The following is an 18,254-nucleotide window of genomic DNA, read 5'->3' on the forward strand; positions in this document are numbered from 1 at the left end:
CAAATCATCTGTTCTGGTGGGGGATCTGATCGAAGGGGGCTGAATTTTGGGTTCAGGGGGATACACTGAGGTTTGTACTGGGAGAAGAGAGGCAAAAATAAGAATTTCTTCCTCAATAGGATCTTTTCCAACTTGGGATTCCCCAAAAGCTTCCACTTATCAAGATCATTTCTTAAAAGGATTTGCACCTCAGAACTTAGGGAGAGTGAAACATCTTAGCTGAAAATCCTTAATACACTCCAGTGGTTTTTACTTAGAAAATTTGGGCTGTCCTCAAATCTCCTTTTAATGCCTGAAAGGCTTTTTTGGGTAACTAAAAACAGACCAAATATTTGTTTAAATAATTCACACATGGGCAGCAGCATTTTTTCCCAGTTGAGTATAAATTCTCCTGGCTCCAGTGATCAGAATTTGAGAATTTGGTGAATTGGCTTATATTATATGTAATATATGCCAATTATATATTATATATGTTAATATATATAATATATATTTGGTATAATTATATTGGATATAATTGGACATATTATAACATATATTGGGTATATAATACATATACCCTATATATATATTATATATTGGGTATATTTTGAATTGTGTAAATTACAGACTTTCTGATTTTGGGTAATCTCCAATGAATTCCAAAGTGATTTGTTATTTGTTCTGTGTGATAGTACAACTGTTTTACTTGGAGAAATCAAATATTTCAGAGGGAAACCCTGTAACAAATGTAAATTTCAAATCCAGTATTAAATATCATTGGTCTACAGACTCTTACATGTTGAGATCCCATTAACAATAAACAGATCTTTAAAAAATTGAGATTCTCATCCCTTAAATGAGGGAAGTGTTGATGGATGGGCCCAGTGCTTTGAAGCCTGGCCAAAAGGTGCCTGAAATTGCCCATGTGAGCAGCACAGGATCCATTTTGTCTCTGCCTGTTTCCCTGGAAGAGGCTGCAGCATCCTCACTCATTTTGCGTTCCCAGATGCTGCAGCAGCTGCACAGTGAAACATTCCCTCAGAAAAGGGAGCAGGAAATTCCACTGAACTGCAGCAGATGGGAATGGCTGCACAAATACTCATTTTACATGTGGAAAAGCACATCTTCTACCTTCTACCTCCTAATTAAAGGAATTAAGCTGCAATTTCTAATGCATGACAACTCCAGCACTTAAGGAGCTCAGCCATTAAATTATTCCCAATTTAGAATTTCAGATATTCCAGAGCACTGATTGTTTTATTAGAAATGAGGAATGGGCAGTGAATTATGATGGCAGACGTAGCAGAGGATGGGCTGTGAGGGAGAAATTCCCAAATTCTCCAGGCACCCAGCTCCCTGCCAGGCTGCCGTTCTCTGTGGAACCAGCAGAGAGAGCTGTGCATCCGGGAATGGCCCCAGGTTTTGTGAAATATTCTCCTGTTCCTGCGTTTCCCTTGTGGGCACTGTCACTGGCATTCCTGAACAATATTTTCACTCCTGATTATTGGGAGAGAGCCCTCACAACTCTGTGTGTGCGTTGAGTCAATAATTTCTCCATGTGAAATGTCTGTTCCCCGTATTCCTGTGTTTCCAGGTGGTCGCTATGCATGTGAGTGCTGAGCCTGGTGCAAGTGCTGAGTAGCAACACCCCGGAGTAGGGCATGCCCAGGGGGTTGCCAGGGCTGTTCAGGGCAGGGCTTTGGGCTCAGGCTGGGTTTGGGGGTGGGTTCCTGGCTCTGCAGTGCCCCTCTCCTTAACCCACACCCGTGGATCCCTGTGCAGCTCACCCTGGAGAATCTCCTGGGCCTTTAATCCTTTTATTGTAAGCTGGGCTGGAATTAATTTCCCAAAGAAGTGTGCAAAGCCAATTAAGGGGAGCTGGGGAGCCACGTGCTGCTGGGTGTTAAGTGCAGCAGCCACAGCCTGCAAACCAGGGAGGTTTGGGCACCTTCCCCCTGCTTCCATCACCCTGGGCTCCAGGGCTTGCAGTGGGATACTGAGGATTGTTCTGTCGTTCCATCAGGCTGAACTGGGATTTTTCCAGCTGCAATCCCAGGGGTTTTTGTCCTCCTGGCAGCCCAGCTCGTGTTTTCCTCACGGAGCCATTGAGGTTATTAATTTTCTGCCTGTGATAGGTGATCAAGGGCCCTGTCAGGAAAATGGATCTGCGTGTCAGCCCGGGCTGTGATTAACGGGGCACGCAGCATGGGGACAAAATACCAAATGGGCACAGCCAGATGAAATCCCCTCTTCCAGGTGTGCTTCCAGAGGGGATGCTGCTGGGTCTGGGGCTTGGCTTGGTCAGTCTGGAATTTCTTGGAGTTTGGGGCAGGTTTGGGGGATTTTGGGGGTTTGAGGCAGAGGATCAAGCTGTCACATTCCAGATTGCTAATGTGGATCTTTCCCAGCCTGTCCTGGGTGGAATTTCTTGTGGGGTGAACAAGGAGGGATGTCTTGGCACAGGGGAGCTCCTGGATTCCCAGTGGGATTTTTATTTTGGCCATTCCAGGTTGATACATGAAAATTCTCTTTCTACAGATTCTGTGGCCCAGAATTCCCCATCCCTGAAGTGTCCAAAGCCAGGCTGGGTAGTGCCTGGAGGAATCTGGGCTCATGGGAGGATGGGGTGATCCCCAAATCCCTCACACCCAAACCATTCCGTGGTGTGAGGGATGCTCCCTGTGGATGCAGAAAGGGTTAACAGGGTGTGGGACCCAGCACAAACGGCTCCTGGGCACCTCCAGCTGTTCCTGCCCTGCTTTGTTCCAGCCCTTGCATCCTTCTTCCTCCAAAGGCAGTTGCTATCGATTTTTTCCCTTTTTTTCCCCTCCCTTCCCATTGTTAAGGTTTCCCTTGTTTTTCTCTCCCTTTTGGCTCGAGAACAGCTCCTAAATTTTGGTGAATTCCTTGTTTTCCTCCGGAGCCCCGTGGATGTCATTAACAGAGACATCCCGTGTGCTTCATTAATCCAGCCTTCATTAATCCAGGTGCTGCCTCCCAGCTCCTCAGCAAACAGCTCTTGGGAAGGATTATAACTTCCTTATATTTATTCCCTACAAATGGTAGGGAATTCCCATTTATTCCCTACAAATGGTAGGGAATTTCCCAGGATGCTGGAAATGAACATGTAGGTGAGAGTGGGCTTTATTTGTCAGAATAAGTGCCTGTGGTTCATTCCAATAATTTCTTCTCAGATTTGGGGATTTTACTCCAAATAAAAAAACCTCCTCTGCTTGGTGGAACTCAGAATCCCTGGACTGTGTTAAACTAATAACAAATATTGCACTTTTATGTACAATTCATAATTGTGGTTTTGTCCCATTGTTAAAATTCCATAGGTGCCATTTTGCTATCCCTTTGGTTTAATGGTGTGTACTGTTATCCTAAAAGTTAAATATCCTGACACTTAATAGGAAGCTGGATGTAGTGATGGATCCTATATCAAAAAGATGCTTTTATATACCATACATCATGCAAAGAACTTATCCTGAAAAAAAGAACAATTAAAATTGCAACTTGCCAGTTCAAAGGGACCAAGAAGCAGAAATCAGTAGGTGAACATAGAATTCTTCTATCAGTGAGCAAACCAAGCTGGAAATTGCTGGTGACTCTTTCCCTGTGAGTTCTTGGCCACTTTTGAAGGGCTATTTTGACTTTTTTGGAGGTTTTTAGAGGTGAATGGAGGTACGAAAACCCCGGTGTTGGCAGGGACGCGTTGATGCCGCGATGCCGTTGACACATTGACATTTAATTTGTGTTTGCAGCACTGACAGCCCTGCCCTGTCTCTCTCCCTGCAGGCTGCCTGGCGGGGCTGCCCCAGCCCAAGAAGGTGTCCTCGTCCTACGAGGAGCGGCGCAAGCAGGCCACGGCCATCGTGCTGCTGGGCGTCATCGGCGCCGAGTTCGGGGCCGAGATCGAGCCGCCCAAGCTGCTGACGCGGCCCCGCAGCTCCAGCCAGATCCCCGAGGGCTTCGGCCCCACCAGCGCCGGCGCCAACTACTCCCTGGCCAGGCACACCTGTGAGTGCCCACGGGGCTCCCCTGGGGCTGGGCTCGTTCGGACTGGGGAGTGGGAACGGGCTGGGAGCGCCCCCAGCGTCCCCTGGGGATGGGTTTGTTCGGTTTTCCTAGAAAAGAGTGCGCTGCATTTATCTGGTTTGTTCTTGGTTATTTGTCCCCTTCCACTGCCCCAGGATGCTCCCGGCCCAGCTCTAGGCACTTCCAGGGGTGGGGAATCCATGACTTCTCGGGGCAAGCTTAAATCCATCAGCTGCAGGGTGTTTGGGATTGTGTGCCTTTTGGAGAGGGTGGAATTCTCCAGGAATTCCAGCTGTGCCCTTGCCTGGTACCTGCATTGCTCCCTGGATTAATCACAGCTCTTTCCAGAGGCCCTGGCACAGCTGTGGCTGTCCCATCCCATGGGCAAGGACAGATCCCACCAGCCCAGGGTGCCCTGGAGCAATTCCAGATGGGAATGATTGTAACTGGGAAAAAACCAAATATCTGATCATCATTATGCAAAAAACAAGTGATTTTAAATTTATCTTGCTTTGATACCTGAGACAAGATCTGGAGTAAAAATAAAAGACTAAAAATCCACTGAGCAGAAAGGGATGAAGGGATATGGAATCTTAACCAAGCTCTCCAAATTTCTGTCTCTCTGTGAATGATCAGGGGAAAAAATCATCTAGGAAGGGTCACAATCAAGTTAAATCCTATTCTTGGAGTCCATCATTTGGATTTAGTTGGATCTTGATCAGAGTTCTCAGTGGCTCGTTCCTGCCTGGGCTATTGATTTTCCCCAGCAAATAATTTCATTTTTTAAAATCCATTGGCAAACTGGGGATAACAAGGCTGCCTGCAGCCGTGTGCTCGCAGAGATTCCACGGCAAGGAAGGACATTTTGGGATCCAGGGGCTGCTGTGCACTGGCAACAGGTGATAAATTGGAGCATTTGGGCACATCTGGGTTAACAAAGTGCCAGTGCAGATGAACCACCGGGAATGAACTCTGTTTTGGCAGCACTGTGAGTGGGAATGGCATTCCCTGGGCTGCCGGGGGAGTTGTGCCCAGCTGCATTTTGGCGTGGAGAAGGGTGAGTGGGCACTGGGGATGCACACCATGCCGGGTGCTGAGCTGTTCCAGGGCTAATTACCTCGTCTGCCCGACTCTAATGTGACATGTTTATTGCCCTAACGAACAACTCATTAGCGCCGGGATGTTTTTGTCAATATTCATTCCTTGGCCTGGGCTGGGCAGAGCTTTAAACAAAGATGTCCTGCCTGGCACCACCCTTGGGTCAGGGCTGCTGCTGGGTGCTGAGGGGACAGGGGAGGGTTTATTGGAGGAGGCACCTTTTAAATAAGGGTTTGGTTTGGAGGCGGAAAACCAACCTGGTGGCATGACAGGAAGGGATTTTGGGGGCTGTTTCACACAGATCGGGATTGGTTGGTGTGAATTAACCAGAGAAGCTCTGTTGGCTTTTCCTGGTCCTAAAACCAGGAGGCTTGTTTAATAAACAAACCAAGCAACTTGTTGAGGACAGTTCAAGCAAAGCCTGATAAAATCAGCAATTATCTTTACCACAAGAAGCACTATTGAGGGGTAATAAATAATGACGGCGAGATAATGCTAAATTATCAGCCAGCACTGCCCTCCTCCATTTATGTGTAAGTAAAAGCGGGCTGTTAAATGAAATATGAATATTTCCAAAATGTGCAGAACCCGGATCAAGATTCAGGATTCCGTTTCTATTTTTCCCCCCCAAAATGCATTTGCTCTTATTTCTTAGGCAGTGACCGTGCTGTGTTTGAGAGCCAGGGTGGCACGGCTGCCCACGGGCGGGTCGGATGGGCTTGGGGCAGGCGGGGCTGGGTGAAGGCGCCGTGCCCACGGCAGGGGCAGCCCCGGGGGCCCGTGGGGCCCGTGCCACCCCCATAGCCCCTGGCATCCCCCGCAGGCAAGGCGCTGACGTTCCTGCTGCTGCAGCCGGCCAGCGCGCGGCTCCCGGCACACAGCACCATCCGCCGCACCGCCATCGACCTCATCGGCCGCGGCTTCACCGTCTGGGAGCCCTACATGGACGTGTCGGCCGTGCTCATGGGGCTGCTCGAGCTCTGCGCCGACGCCGAGAAGCAGCTGGCCAAGTGGGTACAGTGCCAGCCCTGCCAGGCAAACCCTGGGGGCAGGGACGGGCGATATTGGGGAGGGGTGGGTAGGGAGGAGCCGTGGCTGCCCAAGTGTCCAAAGCCACGCTGGACAAAGCATGGAGCAGCCTAGGGGAAGGTTGCATCCCTAAGGTTCTTTTCAACCCAGATCATGCCATGATTCCATGAACTGTTTGTTGACAAACACAGAATTTAAATGGCACCTGCAATCAGGAGCTGCCCAAGGCTGTTTCAATCCCAGAAATGTTTCCACATCCCTCAGTCTTGAGGGTTCTGACACTGTTCTAAGCCCGTTTTATGTAAGTTTTAATTTCCTCAGCATACAATGAACAGATCCTTGTCCTGTGTTGGCAGGAGAAATATGGACAAATTGGATTACCATTGTTTTTTGTGTGAATTCCAGTGATGCCTTGTCGTGTGACAGGAGGCACCAGCACCTTGTCCCTTCCCAAAGCCCCATTTTATGTAAATCCCAACTCCAGGATCCCAGTGCCCACAGCTCTCCAGCGAGTCCTTGTGCTGATGTGATTCCACCCTTAGCTGTCAGGAAGATTAGTCTGGCTCTCCCTCCAAAGAGCAGGGAATAAATGAAGGGATCAGCGTGGAGCCTTGAGGAGCCCGGCGCAATTTTCCTCATGATAAATTGCATAATAAGCGCGAAAGCGTTTGCTTATTAATCCATAACAAGATTTAGATTGAAAACGGCCTGTTACATTGCTGACAGATCCAGGATGGAGGGAGATGGAAAGAAATGGAGCAACAATGTGTGCCGGGGTTAAGTGTGGATCTCACCCTGGCGGAGCCCCGCTGAGCTCCCGCTTTGTGCCGGATTTGCCGCGGACACAATAACGGCACACAGCTGCCGGTGCCTCTCCCGGAGGTTTTATTAAAGAGCTTTCATGTCAAGCTTCTGCTTTTAGATAGAAAAGAAGAAATCACATTTATTGACCAGCAAAACGAGTGGGGTTCTTTTTTCCCTGCTGAATCAAGGGAGTATCCGAGCTGTTAGGCAAAACTCAGGTGTTCGGAACTCCCTCGCTTGCCCAGCTCGCCCTGGCTCCCAGGGGTGACACTGTGCCAGGGAAACTGCTCAGCTCTGGGGATAAAGAGTGTTCTCCCAGCATTCTGGGCCTCTGGGATGATGATAGGAACCATTTGTGGCTGTGTTTCTGCTTTCTGAGTTAAGCTGTGTTTCACACACATTCCACTTGTCCAGGTTGCTCCAGTCCCATCCAGCCTGGGATGGACATGGCTTGGAGCAATCTGGGGTAGTGGAAGGTGTCCCTATCCATTGCAGAGGTGGAATAGGTGATCCTTAAAACCCTTTCCAACCCAAACTGGCTGTGATTCCATGTCCCTACAGTTTGGGGAATTTTTGGATAATGTGCAGGGCACGTAGAAATTTTATTTTTGCAGTTACTGGGTACTTAGCACCTTATTGCTTTTTGCTTTTATCTTGTCACAGCCAGTAAAAGCCTTGAATTAAGGAGAATTACTCTGGCCAGGGGATTTTTCAGGCTGTGTTTAAAATACTGTAAAAGACCAAACCATAAATCCTCGGGAAGACGCCGTGGGCCTCCGTGGGGTGATATGTATTCAGCACATACAGATAATTTGTTAACAAGGCCTTTTGCCCACTTTGGACAGATGCACTTACTGTTTTCAATCTTCATGGTTAATTATTCGATTTGGGGTTGATGCTGGAACACCCTGACTCCTAATCACTGCTCTTTGTTGGGAGTCCATTATACTGGAACTGCCGGAGTGCTCCCGGTGACCTTGAACTGACATTATAAGCTGGTTCTAATCTTTCCACTCTATATTTCTTCCCTTTGTGCCTGCCTTTGTGCGGCTCCCGTTTAGCATCACAATGGGGCTGCCCCTGAGCCCCGCGGCCGACTCGGCGCGCTCGGCTCGCCACGCGCTGTCCCTGATCGCCACCGCCCGCCCGCCCGCCTTCATCACCACCATCGCCAAGGAGGTGAGCGGGGCTCAGGGGGGCTCTCCCGGGATGGGCACCGTGCGACGGGGCTGGGGGCTCTCCCGGGATGGGCACCATGGGCAGGACGGGGCTGGGGGCTCTCCCAGGATGGGCACCGTGCGACGGGGCTGGGGGCTCTCCCGGGATGGGCACCGTGGGACGGGGCTGGGGGCTCCGTGTGCCCCGGGCACGGCCTGGCCCAGGCTGGGGTCAGGGACACACACAGCGCTTGGGGGGCACACGGAGCCCGTGCTGGGTCCAGGCCGGCCCCGCGGCCCCGAGGCCTGTGCCCGGTGCCAGCGGTGTCCCTGGTGCCCAGGTGCACCGGCACACGGCGCTGGCGGCCAACACGCAGTCGCAGCAGAACATCCACACCAGCACGCTGGCCCGCGCCAAGGGCGAGATCCTGCGCGTCATCGAGATCCTCATCGACAAGATGCCCTCCGACGTCGTGGACCTGCTCGTGGAGGTGAGACTGGCTCCACCCCAGGAGCTGCTTGCCATGTGCACTTCGGGACTAGAAAGGATCTGTTCTATATTTCACAAACTTGAAATTGTTGGGGAAAATATCCCAAGCTAAAGCAGCTCAAAGCCAGGCTGGACACAGCTTGGAACAACCTGATCTGCTGGGATGGGATGACCCTGAGAACTTGGTTGTCAGCTGATGGTAATTTTTGTTTGCAAGGTGATGGACATCATCATGTACTGCCTGGAAGGATCTTTGGTTAAGAAGAAGGGTCTTCAGGAATGTTTCCCAGCCATCTGCAGGTGAGCCCTTCCTACGGGAATACTATGAAATAAATTATAGGATCACCAGCAGGATATATTTCCTAATTAAGAGTGAAACAGTCTTTTAGGTGACACAACAAAGAGTAAAAGGTGATTTATAAAATGGGAGCATTTCCAGTATCTGTAAGTGTGAATAAATATCCCAGTCATCCTCTTAAACTGGTCCGGCCTATAAATTCTAATAATCACCTGTCGGCCATTACATTTTAATTTAATAACCTATTAAAATATGGAATACTTTCACAGAAAGAACAATTATCCCATTGCCAGGCTGGATCCTGATGGAATGATCTTCCTCCTTCCTGATGCTTTAAGTGGCTTTCCTTAAAACATAAAGGGAAGGATAAATGGGACTGAGTGCCCAATCTCCCTATTGCTGTGCATATTTATAGCCATCCAGTATTTTAAATTCTCTGCTAATATTTCCTGGTTATAGCCAGTGTAAAAATGATGCAGCACCCAGCGATGGAGAGAGCCATGGGGAAATTGCCAACAGGCCACAGAAAGTGGGGGGATCTCTGCAGAGATTCCAGGGAAGCACTGCAGCATCCCATGGTTAATCCCTCTGATGTCCCAGTGTTCCCCATGCTGGACTGGAATTGTATGGCCAAGTCCTGCATCAAAGCTGAAGGACGGTCACACCAAGCTGCAGCTGAGCTGCATTTCCCTTTTCCCTGCGCAAAAACCAGGAATTCTCTTCCTTCCCTTCTATTCTTTCTTGATTTTCCCCGTGTTTCATCCTGCCTTCCTTGCCAGCTGCCATCCTGCAGTGCAGGACGTGTCTCACACATAGCAGTTGCTATGGCGCTGGGAATCCCCAGGAACCAGCAGAGAGGTCTGAAAGGTGGCTTGTTTGAAGCCCTAAATATGCTCAGCAATACAGTTTTTGAGACTAATTCCAGGTGGTTTTGGTGCATTTTGGTAGAGGAAAATTTAGCTGCAAAATTCCAGCATAATTTGGAATGCAGCTGGCACTTCCACAGGTCTGCTCTCCTGTGATAAGGCACAGTGATATCCCCAAGGATTTGGATTTGCAGTTAGGATTTAGTGTCTCCTGGGTTTCAAAGTGGTGAAATTCCTTGGATTGTGCAGCTGCTGGAATTCCAATAAATGCCACGTGGTCACACTGGGTGTTCAGGACTATTGCAGCCTTTACCCCAAGGGTGTTACTGGAGCCGAGAGTGCGTGATGGCCAATTTCCCTCTTCCTTTTTCTTTATGCCCATCAGAAACTGATGAGTTTGCTTATTTCTGCTTCCACTTCCCTTCCTTTCTGTGTCACTTTCATGGGAAATGCCCTCTGTCACACAGGGTGTGGGATGGGCACTTTGCCAGCTTTACTGAGGTGTTCCAGCACAGGGAGGGTACACCCATGGCCGTCAGGGAGCTGGTGGTTATCCCATAGATTATTCCCAAATAAATAAATAAATAAATCTGATGGATAAATCTGATCAGGTTCCATGGTAACATCAGCTGGTTTTGTGCAATGCCAGGTGGATCTTGAAATCACCTCTGAGTTCCAGGGCTTAGTGAGTCCCATGAGTGTGAGCCGGTGCCAGCCCCACCCCAGTGGCACCCAGATGAGCGTGGTGTGACGTGCCAGCCCCAGCTCCCTGTGCCATTGTCCCCCCAGGTTCTACATGGTGAGTTACTACGAGCGCAGCCACCGCATCGCCGTGGGCGCCCGTCACGGCTCCGTGGCGCTCTACGACATCCGCACCGGCAAGTGCCAGGTGAGAGCGGCTGGGGTAATCAGGACGGGTCCTTTTCAGGGTTAATTACTATTCATGAGGTACAGAATATTTCCAGATAGATATTCTCCCTCACACATTCCCCCTCCATCTTCCCCCTCACATATTCCTCCTCCATTTTCCCCCTCACACAATCCTGCTCCATGTTCCCCCTCACATATTCCCCCTCTATGTTCCCCCTCACACATTCCTGCTCCATATTCCCCCTCACACAATCCCCCTCACTCATTCCTCCTCCATATTCCTCCTCACTCATTCCTCCTCCATGTTCCTCCTCCCACATTCCCCCACAGAGATTTCAGGGATCCCATTCTGAAGCTCCAAATTCCCCCCAGACTGACTCCATTTTAATTTTGGGAGTGAGCAGCAGCAGTATTTGCTGTGGACTCCACGCTTTCCCAGCTGGAGCAGCAGTGGGTTTGTGGCAGGTTCTTGGAGCTCCTGAAATGCCTGGACAGGGGGAAGGTCAGGGCTGTGAGCGAGGGTTTCCCTGCTGCGTGGGGACTGAACCAGGCCCTGGAGGATCCAGTTCCCCAAAGGGTTCGTGTATGATTTTATGCTGATGTTTTATCCTGGAGCACAGGATTCCACAGCCACATCCGTGGGGCCTTTCCCTGCCTGGGCTGTGCCTGGGCTGTCGCTGAGTGGGTGCAGGGCTGTGCTGCTCCTGAGCCCCATCCCTGTGCTGGGGGGCTCTCCGGCCACCCCGGCAGGGTTGGAGCGCTCCTGTCTCAGGTGAGGCAGAGGTTAAACTGAGCAGCTTCCCAAAAGGCAGGTGGAGCCTCCCTGCGCACCCCTGAGCTGCAGCACAATCCCATGATGACTATTGATCCCTCCCCGGCCTTTCCCTGGCTCTGGCAGCCCTGCTCCAGCGGGGCTCCATCTTGATCAGGGCTGAGATGAGATCTGGGATTTGATAAAGATAATTGATGCTGCACAGGGAATTGGAAAACAGTTCTGAGAGCAGCAGCTCCACCTGGAAATGTGCCCTTTGTTTGCCCAGCTCGGAACCCCACGGCCACAGCACACAGGATTAAACACCAATGGCAAATTCTATCCCAAAATAAACCCCTTGGATTAATAATTACAACTATAATGCATCTACAACAATACTAAAAGGATTAGGCAGCAGGATTAAGGTATCATTGAGCACAAGGTCTGTTTGCCCAATTAAACACTAAAGTAATATTAAATTCCAACCAAATTTTTAATACTTTGCATAAGATTCCTAATTATTAACACACAGGTAAGAATCCTGCACTTAAAGGTGCAGTAACACAGGAAATACTGATGCCATAAATGCTATTTTATATGAAATTAAACACTAAAATGCGGCTGGAGGGAGAGATTGCAGGTAACTGAATTTTAGGATACCTGATAGTTGCTTTTGGGATGGTGGGAAAATATTCATATTTTCCCTGGCAAATTCTTGCTGAGTACCAGAGTCTGGCCCAAAATCCCCCAATTAATTCCTCAGTACAGGTTCTTTAATTATCTTTTTTTCCTTTACGACCATATTTGGGTCTATAAGGAGAGACTCTGAAATATTCCATTTTTATTGATTAAATCTTGGGATTCATCATAAATATTTAGAGCTGTATTTCAGAAATACATGTAATTTTTTGTACCTAAAACCTGGGTCATTTGCACCGGAAGATTAAAGGGAAACATAAGTTATTTTGGGTTTATTTCAAAGCAAAAACTACTTTTAAGCCTGGGCTGGAATCAATACTGTTTGGTCCTGGGTCCTTCCAGAATTAAAATCCCAGCAATCTGAGCATTAATTGGATTGTGCAGGGCTGATTTTATTTCAGTCCTGGATGCCTTGGCAAAGTTTGATTTATGTGGAAGGCAGAAAAGGATTTAATATTCCATTTGGAATGAATTGTGGCTTGGCTTAATTAATTACAGGGTAGAATATGCTGTTCTTGAAAACAGTGCTTTAAAGGTGTTTATCCTGCATCTCCAGGCAAACCAGGCCACTGGAAAGCACATCCTGAAATTTCAGAGAAAAGGGAATTCCTGAGTGTAACCTCAATTGGATAAAGGCCTTTTCTAAACATAGAAACAACAGGGGAAGGGACTTGCATTGATTTATTTATGAAACCAAATTATTAAAGGTGCTAAAACCGGTGTGGGTTCATAGAGATTTCCCTTACATCAGTTCAAAAATAGGGATTTCTTTTGAAAGGCTTGGTGGGACCATTTTGCATTTATGAATATAAAATGATCAGTGTGGGTGTTTACATCACTTTAGTGGCACAGAGCAGTTCAGTGGGGACTGTCCCAAGCACTGGGCTTGGAGCTGGGTTTCTGGGGTAGCTGCAGTGGTGCAGGAGGCTCCCAGGAGCGCTCCCTTCCCATTCCAGCCTGGCAGAGGGAAGCTGGAAGCAGCTGCTTCGCTTCCTGGTGGAAAACACAAGCTAAGAGCACAAAAATCCTGCCTGGGAAGGATTAGCATCAATTAGAGAAGCACTTCCTTTAAATAACAAAGCAGCTGGATTCCCTGAAGGATTTGTACTTCTTGGAACGAGTTCCAGGAGTAAAAAGAGCAACAAGTGTGCTGCTCCTATTGATTTCTACCTTTGTCTCACCAAAACATATTTTATTGACAAGTGCTCCGTGCTTGTTAAGTGCTAAAGAGTGGGATGGGGCTAAACTAATTAACTGTGGGGATCCCATTAAAGAGAGAGATCTGGGGTTCACCCCCTTTTCCCACCAGGAATAAATGAATATCTTAATGGATTGTTAATTTATCAGGCTCATTCCAGGTGCACACCCCGAGCAGGGCTTTTAATAACCCGGGCCTGGGCACAGGAGCCCTGCTAATTGGGTTTGCTAGTGCTGATGCAGGAGGGAAGGGGATGTTCCAGGAGAAGATTGTGTGGCACCTTGGATTTAATGCAGACATGGGTTTTTTGATGCTTTCTGGGGTTACTGCTGTGGGAGAGGAGCTCTGGGGAGGCGTTTCCATGTGCGGCTGTTGTTTTGGGGCTGCCAGCTCGTGGCTGCCCCTCATTCCCACCGTGTGCCCTGTTCCCAGACCATCCATGGCCACAAGGGACCCATCACTGCCGTGGCCTTCGCCCCCGACGGCCGCTACCTGGCCACCTACTCCAACTCCGACAGCCACCTCTGCTTCTGGCAGGTGAGCTCATCTGGGGGTTGTCCCTTCTGTACAGGCGTTTCCAGCAGGGAGGACATCCCAGGGAGGGAGGGTCACAGTGGGGCTGGGCTTGGAGCAGCCTGGGCTGGTGGAAGGATGAGCTGATCCTTGAAATCCCTCCCAGCCCAGGCACAAGGGGTTAAACAACCTCTGCAGTTCTTAAATGTGACCTCGTGCGCCGGTGATTTTTCCCTTCCGTGTCCTGCTTGGCACGATTATTAATGCAGGAAAATCAGGCACATTAGTCATCCTAAAAGGGTTATTACTCAGGATGATTTAAATTGTGAAAATGTCACACGTGGGGCTCGCACACTGCCGGCCGGGATGCCGTGATTTACACCCTGACACGGGAGAGCCGGGACGAGGGTGGCTGGGACAGGGCACTGCTCGGGGTTCAGGGCAATGAAACACCCCGGGGTTTGCTGGGCACAGAAATGCTGCCTTGCTTGTGGGGGCATGGAGAGTTTGGAGCTGGCACCAGCAGTGCAAACCCAGCGGATCCCTGGAGGTGTCCAAGGTTAGACAGGGCTTGGAGAGCCGAGTGGGGGTGGCAGGGTGGGCTCTGAGGTGCCTTCCCTCCAAGCCAGCCCCTGATCCTCAGCGCAGCCCTTGCTGTGCCGCACGGGCAGTGCCAGAGCCCGGCTCCAGTGCCCTCTGTGCCGTGGGCATTGCTGGCCCTCAGAGGGGACCTGAGCCGGGCTGTGTCCCCAGATGAACACGTCCCTGCTGGGCAGCATCGGCATGCTGAACTCGGCGCCCCAGCTGCGCTGCGTCAAGACCTACCAGGTGCCGCCGGTGCAGCCGGCCTCGCCCGGCTCGCACACCGCGCTGCGCCTGGCCCGCCTCATCTGGACCTCCAACCGCAACATCATCCTCATGGCCCACGACGGCAGGGAGCACCGCTTCATGGTCTAGGTGAGCACGGGCACAGGGAGCACTGCTTCATGGTCTGGGTGAGCACAGGTACAGGGAGCACTGCCTCATGGTCTAGGTGAGCACGGGTACAGGGAGCACCGCCTCATGGCCTGGGTGAGCACGGGTACAGGGAGCACCGCTTCATGGTCTGGGTGAGCACAGGTACAGGGAGCACCGCTTCATGGTCTAGGTGAGCACGGGTACAGGGAGCACTGCTTCATGGTCTGGGTGAGCACGGGCACAGGGAGCACTGCCTCATGGTCTGGGTGAGCATGTGTGGGCACAGGGAGCACTGCCTCATGGTCTGGGTGAGCACAGGTACAGGGAGCACTGCCTCATGGTCTGGGTGAGCACGGGTACAGGGAGCACCGCTTCATGGTCTAGGTGAGCACGGGTACAGGGAGCACTGCCTCATGGCCTGGGTGAGCACGGGTACAGGGAGCACCGCTTCATGGTCTGGGTGAGCATGTGTGGGCACAGGGAGCACTGCCTCATGGTCTGGGTGAGCACGGGTACAGGGAGCACTGCCTCATGGTCTGGGTGAGCACGGGTACAGGGAGCACTGCCTCATGGTCTGGGTGAGCACGGGTACAGGGAGCACTGCCTCATGGTCTGGGTGAGCACGGGTACAGGGAGCCATGCCAGAACTGTGCCAGGATCACCGGGACCTGGGAAGGGCTTGCCGGGGTCTGGGGGGATCAGCCAGGGAGTGAGGGGCTCAACCGGGATCTGAGGGAATCCTGCCCAGATCTGAGGGGCTCATCCAGGATCTGAAGGGCCCGGGTGGGATCTGAGGGGATCAGCCAGGATCTGAGGGGATCAGCCAGTATCTGAAGAGCTCAGCCAGGATCTGAGGTAATCCTGCCCAGAATCTGAGGGATCCATGCCTAGATCTGGGGGGCTGAGATCAGTGCCGGTGGCACTGACAGCCTTTCGGTGCCCCCAGCAGGAGGAGGGCGCGGGGGCAGAGCGGGATCAGGAGCAGGAGCAGGATCAGGATCAGGATCAGGAGCAGGAGCAGCTCCTCCCGAAGCCGGCTGAGCCCGGCCCCGCGGCGCTGGATGTCACCCGACCCCTTTCCCCGCCGAGCCTCCCAGAATGTCAGTGTTTACCACAAAGGCTCGTGTTTACATGGACGTGCTCCTGGTGACCGCGGAGTGCTGCCCAGAGCCAGGCACCTGCCTGGAACGGGGCTGGAATGTGCTTATCCCAAGGCGCCTTCCTCAGGGGATTGCAAGTGCTGCTGTGCCCAGGCCGAAGGAAAAATTATAGTCCACGTGTAAATAAATAATTTAAAAATCCTGTTCAATGGCAGACTTGGAAAAAAGCAGTATTTATATAGAAAGGTGGTTTTTGCCACCAGTGCAGGTATTTATTTAAATAAAGGACAAAGGGGGCCATTTTGAATGGAAAAATTATCAAAATTATGGAAAAAATTAATTATTGACTGGATGTACTGAAATATTTCCTTCAGTAGGAATATTCCTGTGTGACACTCGCTGTGACTGTGTTTCCTTCTTACATATCTGATTCTGTGGAATATTTTGTGTGGAATTTTCTGTTTACTGCTCATGGGGAAGAGAAAAAATCTCTCAAATCCTTTTATTTCAGTATCTCTGTTTGTGCAGCTTTTCCTTGGCTGCAGAGCTTGCACCTGAGGCTGGCACTACCTGCTAAGCTAAACATGGTACTTGTTCCAAAAATGCAGGAATTCATTTTTCACATGGCTCCGAAAGAGGAAATAAATGTGTTTTATTCCACCTTGGGTGATCTGTGTGGGATTTGCAGCCCAGGAGCTCCATATCTGTGTGCCCAGAGCTGAGCAGGGCTAACCCCAGCCGCTGAGGCGGGTCTGTGCCAGGGCTGTGCCCGTCCCTGCTGCCAGCTTTGCGTGTCCTTGGCGCTGCTTGGTCCCTGTGCGTGTGGAGCTGTCCCTGGATGGGGGGGGATGGAGAACCCTGGGGTGGTCCCAGTGTCTGCTTCTCCACCATCCCTGCGCTCTGTGCATTGACATTCCTGGTGTAAATATGCTTGTGGAATAAAATCCAACTGAAACGTGCTGGCTTGCCTGGGTGTCAGTGATCTCCTGCTCATGGTTCATCAGGAATCTCAGTTTCCCCCATTTCCTTTGGAATGAGAGCAGAATCCTGCTCTCCAATGGTTTGGGTTGGGAGGATATTAAGAAATGCTGTAGGGAACTTCACCAGCATTAATACTTTTGTCTGAAGAACAACAACAACAACAAAAAAAACACCTCAGTAAAAATCTGGAAGGGAGCCTCCGGTGTGATAAATTGACACTCGGTCCAGCGGTTGCCTGGAGCACGCTTTGAAGCGGGAGAGGCTCCTGGGGAACTTCCCCCTCTCTCTGATGTCTGAAAATTAAAAATTAATCCGCTATGAAAAATTAAAAGGTGAAACTTTCTGCTCTTTCAGCAGCAGAGCTTTTGGAATGCTGATGTGGGGCTTGGAATGGAGGCTGAGTGACATCTCCGGGAACATCACTGTGGGCTGGTGCATTCTAATATCAGATTTTAATTGATTTTTGTAAATTGGAAACCTGTTTGCGAGGACTGGAGATGCCTAAAAAGGGGTAAATATTTATTTATTGATGTAAATAACCTTAAACAGGCATTTACTCACTCCTGCAGAGCTACTCACAGTTTACAACACGGTGAAAGGAGACCGATGCTTCCAGCTTGGAAGTGATGCTGGAATCTGCACCCCTTGCAAGGTTTAATTTGGCTTTTTTATGAAACAAGGGATTCAGACAGAAAATGGGTTAAAGTGCCCTTTAGTCAGGAACAAACAGCAAAGGTGCTGCTGCTGAGGCAGAGGGTGGGGACAGGGACGGTCCCAGGGGGGCAGAGGGGTTTCCTTGGCCCTCCCAGGCTGTGTGTCCAGCCCAGATCTGTGTCCTGCGGGGCACTGGGGGAGTTCCTGTCCCCCTGAGCAGAGCAGAGCAGCCTGTGCTCCGTAGGTGAGGATGCCTGCCGAGCTGGCAGGAGCGGCAGCAAATGGAGGCAGAGCCCCATGCAATCTGTGCCTGCAGTCGGGGATTCAGCCAAGCCGAAAGCGCCGTGTCCCAGCCCGGCGTGCCAGGGAGCCGTGGGGAGAGCAGAGATGAGCTCCCATCAAGTGCACTGGCTTGGAAAATGGGGAAGGGTTAGGGTCAGGCGCACACGGTCCCGGGGGAAGCCCTGCCAGGGGAAATGGGAAGAGCTGCAGCCGCCTCTGCTGTGATTGCTCCTTTCAGAGTCAATTTTCTGTGGCTTCAGTTGTCCAGAGCCATCACCTGCTCCTGGCTGTGGGAGGGGGCTACAGAATCCTGGAGTCCTGGAGTGGTTTGGGCTGGAAGGGCCCTGAAAGCTCAGCCAGCTCCAGCCCTGCCATGGGCAGGGACACAGCTCAGGACAGCAGCTCCCTAATGGAATTCTGTCAGGCACACGGTGGGAGCACTGGGAAGGAGAATAAATGGGACTCGTGGACTCAGAACCACACCGTG

The 18,254-nt window shown here is 50.7% G+C and overlaps 1 protein-coding gene across 3 annotated transcripts in view; it reads left to right on the forward strand.

Moving 5' to 3' along the window:
• WDR7 (WD repeat domain 7) overlaps positions 1–16,809 on the forward strand; it is a 33,496-nt gene extending 16,687 nt beyond the window's left edge. For 2 of the 3 annotated variants that reach the window (XM_063179566.1, XM_063179568.1), the window contains 9 exons: positions 3,781–4,002; positions 5,942–6,128; positions 8,013–8,130; positions 8,450–8,599; positions 8,816–8,898; positions 10,552–10,651; positions 13,713–13,817; positions 14,547–14,750; positions 15,697–16,809. In XM_063179566.1, the coding sequence (XP_063035636.1) occupies positions 3,781–4,002; positions 5,942–6,128; positions 8,013–8,130; positions 8,450–8,599; positions 8,816–8,898; positions 10,552–10,651; positions 13,713–13,817; positions 14,547–14,750 (1,169 nt within the window). In that variant the 3' untranslated portion in view covers positions 15,697–16,809. The remainder of the gene's footprint in view (positions 1–3,780; positions 4,003–5,941; positions 6,129–8,012; positions 8,131–8,449; positions 8,600–8,815; positions 8,899–10,551; positions 10,652–13,712; positions 13,818–14,546; positions 14,751–15,696) is intronic. The other variant, XM_063179567.1, reaches the window with a different exon arrangement.
• Positions 16,810–18,254: the final 1,445 nt, after the last annotated feature.

Source organism: Melospiza melodia, chromosome W (genome assembly GCF_035770615.1).
Source record: "Melospiza melodia melodia isolate bMelMel2 chromosome W, bMelMel2.pri, whole genome shotgun sequence".
Lineage (NCBI taxonomy): Eukaryota > Metazoa > Chordata > Aves > Passeriformes > Passerellidae > Melospiza > Melospiza melodia.